Source organism: Lactuca serriola, chromosome 1 (assembly GCF_051521515.1).
Source record: "Lactuca serriola cultivar US96UC23 chromosome 1, Lser_US96UC23_V15, whole genome shotgun sequence".
NCBI classification, from domain to species: Eukaryota; Viridiplantae; Streptophyta; class Magnoliopsida; order Asterales; family Asteraceae; genus Lactuca; species Lactuca serriola.
This window is the reverse complement of record NC_136408.1, coordinates 54,028,543-54,037,063: the sequence shown is the minus strand read 5'-3', so window position 1 is coordinate 54,037,063 and position 8,521 is coordinate 54,028,543. Positions and strand designations below refer to the sequence as shown.

At 35.6% G+C, this 8,521-nt stretch overlaps 1 protein-coding gene across 1 annotated transcript; it reads right to left on the bottom strand.

Annotated features, from left to right (window-relative positions):
* Window positions 1-7,451: 7,451 nt before the first annotated feature.
* LOC145088780 (root allergen protein-like) lies at window positions 7,452-8,218 on the bottom strand. The gene is made up of 2 exons (XM_079027184.1): window positions 8,003-8,218; window positions 7,452-7,898 (listed from the first exon to the last, which is right to left on the bottom strand). Exons 1-2 carry the CDS (start codon window positions 8,181-8,183, stop codon window positions 7,603-7,605), a joined length of 477 nt encoding a protein of 158 aa, XP_078883310.1. The 5' UTR covers window positions 8,184-8,218; the 3' UTR covers window positions 7,452-7,602.
* Window positions 8,219-8,521: the final 303 nt, after the last annotated feature.

Below are 8,521 nucleotides of genomic sequence, written 5' to 3'. Positions count from 1 at the left end.
AGCAATGTACTTCCAGTTATTTGTGCCACAATATCCTACTTTTATTTCTTTCTATTATGATATTGTACTTTCATTTTATTTTCTTACTAAATCTTTGTGCTTTAAAAGTTATAGGTAGTTATAATAATGTACTTTTTTTTTTCTTCTAGAACATTATAAGGTAATGTTTTCACCTTGAGAAGCTCCATATCTTCTTTAGTTGGACAAAATTTGATAAGTTTCTCCACATAATCATCATCATCTAAGATTGATATATACATATATATACCAAAATTTGCAACATGTAGATACAAATTGAAATTATTTCTATTTAACTCATTTGCAAGACACATTAAGAGTATAAAACATTGCCATTTATTCTACGCCCAGAATTAATCTAAGACATATAATTAAAAATTAAAAACTAAAAGTTGCAGTAAATCTCTCTCGAAACATAAGTGAAGAAGTTGATCTAAAAAAGAAAGTGTTTGAACTTGCATGCATATCCAAGGATGAAAAGAAATGCAACATATAAAGTTTTTTTCTTCATTTTCTTATGAGTGGGCTTCTGCGAACGCGGGGTGTACACTCTAAGTATGCGTTGCGTACTCAAGAGATTGGGACGTGGATGCCATACACATACGTGTTGCGTTCCACAATGGAACATGTAGTGTATGCATGCAGTCCCCAAAACCCTAAAATTTAGGGTTAACCCTTATATAAAGAACATTATGCCCTAAAGTCTAGCCACCCTCTCACCTTTAAGCTACTCCCACAAAACCCTAATCCATATTTTGTGTGCTCTTGTTCTTGGAAGGCCTTTTGAGAGCATTTTGGTGTTTTGGATCCATTCTCCAAGGAAGTAAAGGTCAAAGTAAGGTGGTGGTGCAAAGGAGAAGTTGTAGATTTGGGGTTGTTGCTTTATTTCATACCTTTTCAAGGTATAAAGTCTTGAACTTGATCCATGAGTGCTTAGATCTTTTATATTGAGTTTTTGGACCTTTTTGGTCCCAAGAATGGAGCTTTATGGTTCCAAATCTGTTTCTAGGCTTAGGGTTGCCATCCTTGGTGCTATTTGAGTCCTTAAGACAGAAAAGTTACCAAATTGAAGGTTTTAATGTGTTCATGCATGAGATAAGGCCATTTTCATGGAAGTAGAATGCCATTTTTGGGGTTTGGAGCTTTTAGGGGCATGTAAAGCCACCAAGTTTGTGACTTTATAGTTTTAGAGGTTCTAAATGGTTTGGATCTACGTTTGGGTAGCATGGATTAAGCATTAAGTGCTTAATGGCCGGTTTTTGGAATCTAGACGCGAAAGCACTACGTAAGGTCCGGGAATGCCCTGCGTTCTCGTTGAGGCTCACGATCTGGAGGAACGCTCAACATTCTATAAGGGAACTCCCTACGTTCGTTGTGACAGAGGGTTTCGTTGGGCCATTGTTTTCGACTTTATTACTGTGGGTCTAAGTGGATCATCATTTGGGCTTTATTGGACTATGTCTTATTTTGGGTCTAGGGTAAGGCCCATTAGAGGATTTCTGCCCAATTTAGAAAATAGGGCCAAAGGTGGGTCATAAGTGGGCTTGGGGAGGTTATCTAATGATTGCGCCTTTGTGTATGGAATTGGCCCAAGGTCATGGACTAGTTTAGGTCATGGGTAAAATTGTCATTTTACCCTAAGAAAGATTATTGGATTTTAAGTAAGTGTTATTTTGGTACTGATAGCTCGGGGAGTCGTCGGAATAGCCGTTAGAGATTCATTACCGTGAGATTATGCATTCAACTTTGCAAGGTGAGTTTCCTCCTGTAGGAATGGGTCGAAGACACCAATGCCGGCCCTTATATATATGTTGTATGTTTTGGAATTGATAGTTTATATTATTTCTTTCTTTTTATTAGTTTATTGTAGATTTTTAGCTCTTTTTATTAATAGTGCATTACATATTCTTTATTTTCTTTATCAAGGATCGTGTCGGGTACTTTCTATTTTGCATGAGATATTTTGTAGGGTTTTGGAGCTCATTGCGGTTGCGGTTTGACTGGAGTTGGGCTTGTGGGCTTTTCGATGCAATATTGGGCTTGGCGGACCCACCAAAGGAGATTTCGGCTTAAAAAGCTAAAGGCTTTGATGAAGTAGGCTTGTGAAGATGGGTCATGGATTGTTATTTTGGGCTTAGAGCATCCATATTTGAAGCTTAAAGGTGATTGGCCAATTTCAAATCATATAAGATATGGAGGGGACTAAGGGAATCTTTGGTAGTGAGATGGTTAGTGGAGGAAAAATGAGCCAATAGTATTCCAGCAGCACTTGTGTGGGTGGAATCTCCGTCGCGCGGGTACCCGCGCAACTACCCATTTTTGGGCATTTTGGTCATTTGGCTTGCCATTACCTTGGGAGATGGGATCTGTCAGGTATCACTTCGATTTGACACCATTGGAGACCAGAAGAAGGTGATTTTGGAGCATAAGACTCATTTCTTTTCATCTTTCCAAGTTATTGGTAGTTTCTTTATGCAATTAGAATTTTGTGATTGTTATTTTATTCCCATGAGTGGCTAAACTCTCTATTTTGGTTAATTCTGGCTAAAACCTTTGAATGTTAATGGGTTTTTGAAGGATTCTTGTTTGTTTATCATTTATCTTATGTTTATGGTTCTAGTTCATATTTCTTATGCTTGTTTAATACTTTGATCATGAGCTTTGTACTTCAATGAACAATTATTGGTTTATTTCCTTGGTTTAGCACTGAATCATTGAATTTACTTAGAACAAGGGCTTTATGATGGTAGAAATCATCTCTAGCTTATGAATCCTAACTCCTTTATGGATGTGTAAGCATTGACATCCTCTAGGAATTGGGGATTCCTTCATTATTAAGGCTAATCAACTTCTTGGGTTCAATTGCTTCAATTGGATCTTTGATTTTGATTAAGAAGATATGTTGTGGGCTTCCCCAACCTCCATACTACCTATGATGAATCTTGGTATATCATGCTTCATGATTGATATAACCAATTTGGGATGAATAATAAGCATCATGTTGAATCCTAATGATAAACACACAAATGTTCATTGTGTTGACTTGCCTTGGTTAACCAATTCTCATCAATATTTGAGCATCTCATCATCTTGCTTAATTAAAAGCTTTTTAGTTATTCAAGTCTTTTAGTTTTCAAGCAATCATAACACCCCTCCCCCCTTTAGTTTAATTGAAGTTAGTTAGTTTATTTACAGTAGTTCTATTAGATTGCATTAGTAATTGAATACAACCGTTTCCTCGAGGATCGATACCCCTTTTTATCATTATATTACGTTTTATTTGAAAACAAAGGGTGTAATTTGCTTGGTGGACTTGACATCCCACCAGGAATACGGTCCGATGTCGGGCGGTGACCGATGTAGGTTTATATGCTTTTCGGATTATGATCCGATGTCGGGCAATGCCCGAGGAATGTTTGTATGCTTTATGTCTTCGTGATTCTTGCATGTGTCTAGATTAGTATTTTTACTGATTCCGGTCCGATGTTGGGCAATGCCCGATGAATGTTTATATGCTTTCCGGATTTAGGTCCGATGTCGGGCGGGGCCAGAGGAGTGTTTATATGCTTATGTTATGTGATTATTCTATGTGTATTTGTTGATATGTTTATATGTATACCGAGATTTGCACGATGCCGGGCGGGGCCCGATGTCTGGCGGTGCCTGATGGCAGACATTGTCTGATGCCGGGTGGGGCCCAATAAATGGGCGGGGCCCACGATATGTTATTACGTGATTATGTGATTATGTGTATAGTATGTGGTAGTTTGGGGAGCTCACTAAGCTTCGTGCTTACGATTTTCAGTTTTGGTTTCATGTACTTCTGGTAGCAAAGGGAAGAGCTCGGGATGAGTGCATTACGTACACCATTATGTTTAGCCCGGGATGATTACTCTGATGTTTGATTTGGAAACTCTGATAACAATTTTTTGAGATATTTTGACTTATGAATTGATGAAATGTTTTTATAATTATGACTTTATTTAATAATTAAAAATGAAAATTTTGGACTATTTTTTGAGTGTTACAACTTACTATACTAAATCCAATTGTTTTCCCATTAAATATTGGGAAGGTAAAGTACTATCTATTCAAAGTAAGTGTTGTTTCCAAAGACTTATTATTTTTTTTTGAATTAAATGAACCAACTGAATGAAAACTAATGGCAACTTTATCCTTTTCTATGCTGGTTCAACCCCCCTCCAAAAAAAGTATGTTGTGTTGCTGTTGTACATGAGAGAAATGAAGGAATAAAACTAGATGGGGAACTTTTCTTCTCTTGACTAACAATTTGCACTATTAATCTAAAAGCAAACGGCTATAAATAGCCTACAAAGACCTAATAGAAATAAACAATAACAATATAAAAACTGGCTACTACCCCTAGAGAACATGATACTCCTACGACCAAGAACACCAATGTTCACCTACAATGGACTTGGTCAAACGCCATTTATCCGGTAAGTAAATAAAGCAAGCTAAAGAGTAACCATCTGACCCTTTGTCCTGTCAATATGGCCTAAAACTTTGTAGGCTTTGTCGTGTAAACAAAATAGTTGTTGTTAGGGAAAGTGCTATCTGGAAAAGTTTACTGACTGGGAAAGAAACCATGTTGTTTGATTGTACATCTGACTGACTGTGCTGAATGATGAAAAATAACCATATTACCCCGCAGATCTACACTGTGATGGATGAAATTGAAGAATAATTATAAAAAACGTACATTTTGTCATACAAAATCAAAACTAAACAATAATCATTTAAAAATCCAAATACAAATTGTCATACAAAATCAAATTACACAAAATGTATGTTAAAATCAGAATTTAGGATTGAAACTTTGTATATGAAATGGTCCTCCTAATCCTATGCTTGAAAATCAGAAGAAAGAAAATTAAATGAAGCAGATGAAGGTTCACATCTGGTACTCTCCAATCTGAAGAAACAAAATAAAAAAAAATTAATAATAATAGATGAGATGGTTACATTTGGGGCGGAACTGGTGGCTACAGCAGCGCTCCGGCGAGGAAAGGCTCACCATTGATGAAGTATGGAGCTTGGTGAGGAGGCGATGATGTCTAATGAAGAGTGCCGAAGAGAAGAAAGAAAGAGACGAGTTTTGGGGCATAATTGTATTTCCAGCCCATTCAGCCAGATAAATTTGGTTTTCAGCTTTCTGGGAAAGACATATCTTACCGAAAAATACCCTTTTTTGAGCAAATCAAACAGTCTTTCCGGACCATTCAGCCAGAAAGATCTGTTTGGACCTAGAAAAATGTCTATCAAACGGGGTCTTACTACCATCAAGGTTTTAGATCTTCGTCTAAATATTGGTAACATAATATGTTGGATGCAATGTTGTGACCTTGCCATCACTATCCTTCTTCTCATACATCATGGAGAGAATATGTGGAAATCAATTTTGAATTTACAGGGACGAACACAGCAGCCGTAGCTTCGATTTGAGAGGTGGTGATGGGCTTGGAAGAATTTTTATGGTTATTGTGGCACTGATACCATAGAAAATGGTATATCAATCGTGTGTTATTATTGAATAATGATCCCAATATATTGGGAAGATACAAAGCTGATAACCAATTACGGAAGATAAATCAGGAAAGGATATTAACAAATTTATCTATATTTGTATCAATATACAAATATTTTAATATGATAATACCCATAACCTGACTTAACCAATGACCCATGTCAAGATTACCCAACATTATCTCCATAAAGTCCATTAAGATGCAAAAAATTACTAGGTCTCTAACAAGGTTATCCTTTAAATCGATTTTATTAGAAATGGCTAGGTTAGATGATGCATGACAAGAAAAATTGTGAAACAAGATAAATTAGAAAATAGATGCAATAAAATGTAGTACGGTTCTTGTAAATTAATTTTATAACGAACCCTATGAAAGAATAAAAAGAAAAATAAAGACTCTTTATAGTGAACAAATTAATATATTAGACACAAATTATCCATGATAACACTTATGTCGTACATTCTTTGTGGTGGCGGGTGTAAAAAAAATATCAAGGGTTGCACAATATTTTTAAGGGTTGCATTATTAAAAAAACTCATTTTTCGACCGCAGTTCCGTCACAAATCTGTCACTAAAAAGTTTGTCATAAATCCCTCACTAAAAAGGTTACACAAACATATTTACATTAAACTTACACTTATAAGGATTTTGAGACAAATTTTCAGTGGATACATGACGGATTTCCGACGCATTTGTGATGGATTGTGACAGATTTGTGACGGACTAACTTTTGCACTTGACGGTAAAATTTGAGGGGTTGCTCGGGACACCAAGTAGGTCCTTAGCCCGATATTCTAAGGATGCAAAGGAAGTATAATTTGAGTATTGTTATTCTGATTAGAACTGCAGATTAAATAGATTAATAAACCTGATGGTTTTTCATATATTCCAAAAATGAAGGAACATCAAAATGTCATATTCTATACACCAAGAGTCTGATGGTGTTTCTAGAAGCAAATGATGTATAGATTTTTAGTCTGAATAACAAAATGAATTTGTGCAGCCTTTTTAAGTGCCACTTAACATATAGACTAACAAAATTTGTTAATCAATATTTTGGGATTCTCTCTTGGATATATCTAACTGAAGCACGCTTGTCGAGACTCTCACACATGACAAATAGGTCAAATCTTATATAAAAACTCAAAATCATTTACAGAAGTATATAACACACAGGTTCTAGGAAGTACAAGAAAACAAATATCATAAAGTTCAATTCTTCTTCATGGTTAAATCCATCCATTTCTTTCAACTTTGGTATAATCTCAATTGACTTACCAAAACTCTTCACAAAAGATGTAAGAAAAAAGCTGCAAAACAGAAAATATCTCGTTTACTTGAAATTGTTGGCGTAATTCAGGAATTAGCCCTCAGGGGCATTTTGGGAATTTTTATGGAAACTTTCCTTTTAAGCATTGTTGGTGTAATTCAGCAATAAAAGTTTGTTTTCCAGCAAGTATTTCACAACTCCCGTTTTTTTCTTTTTCTTTCTTCCCCTGTTTTACCTGTTCTCTTCTTCCTTCCTTTTCTGTTCTGTTTTCATTTCTTGGGCAACAAGGTTGCATCAGGTATCAGGTAGATACCTTTCAGAAATCCCATCATCACTGTTTCCTGAATGAAGACCGTTCTCCCTTTTTCTCAAACAAAATGTCAAGCAGTTGAAAGGCAAAGAGAGTTATCAACCACTGTTTCTCACCTCCCTCCCTACAGTCTCATAGATTAGCAACCATTTCAAAACTGGTGGTTATCTCAATAAAAATTCTCATTCACCATAATGCAAACTGAATGAACTTTTGTAGTTTGCAACTATCATTTTTGGATGCATGATGGTAAAATTAATGCTCATAACATGAATATCAAATCCTAGAAATTGTTTACATAGACTTGTTTGCAAGGGATTCTAGATATATTTAAAAATCACATTACAAGAAAATAAAATATCAAACAAGACGAGTACATATATAAAATATAACCGGACTAAAATCGGTTTTATTTTTGCTGAACCAAGAACATGACACACCATATATAGTATTGATCAGTAAGTTTGAGGATTTGCATGGATAAAACCCTCAATCGCCTTGAAAGTTTTTTTGAATCCTTCTTTTACCATATTGAGAGCTTCCTCGGAGAGCTGAGTTTCACCTTTACAATTATGCACAATGGTAGGCTTGTATACACATCCTCCATCAGGTGAAGGTATAAACTTCACATGATGAGTCATCGAATCTAGTTGTCCCATCAAGATATCTCCTTCAAAGATTGTGTATATAATAGTGAAGTTGTTGCTATCAACAACATCAAGTTTCAACTTTCCACTTGTAAATGGGACGCCTGTGTTATCCCACAGTAAATTGGATAAAGAAAAACAGTATACAAGTCAAACATTAAAATAATTTAAAAGAGTATATATAGAATTATATTTATATCTTACTAACCATCGCCAAAAGAGACATCCCTGATTGTTCCAGTGCCTCCATCACCTTCGATGTCCACTAGGGTTTTGTAGGTTTCTGGATCGACCTTTGGTGCAATGTTGTTAAAGTCACAATATGCATTGAAAAATTTGGAAGCTGGGAGGGAAGAAGCAATCTCGAACTCAGAAGTTATAACTGCCATGATATTAAACCACTCTTTAAATTGTTTTGAATTTTGCTTCTTTGAAATGTGGTATTTATAGAACTATGGGTTGCACATGGATGAATAATGGTGTATTATTTTAATTTATCAAATGACAAATATGGAGTAGTTGCATTTTGCAAGTCAGCATTTGTTTGGACATTCCCAGGTTCCGTAGTGGGGATGTGGGGTATTATTTTAAATTATCTAATGACAACTATGAGTTAGTTGCATTTTTGGAGTCGGCATCTATTTAGACAATCCCAGCCCCAGGTTCCTTAGTGTACAGTTTTCTACATACATATTACCTAGCTAACACGTTGTTACCGTTTCTTATA

What these genes read in the sequence shown, in the direction of transcription:
- LOC145088780 (XM_079027184.1), bottom strand. Translation starts at nt 8,183, where the DNA reads ATGGCAGTTATAACTTCTGAGTTCGAGATTGCTTCTTCCCTCCCAGCT. An exon ending in GGATGTCTCTTTTGGCGATG is followed by an intron (nt 7,899 to 8,002) that starts GTTAGTAAGATA and finishes GGGATAACACAG; the next exon opens with GCGTCCCATTTACAAGTGGA.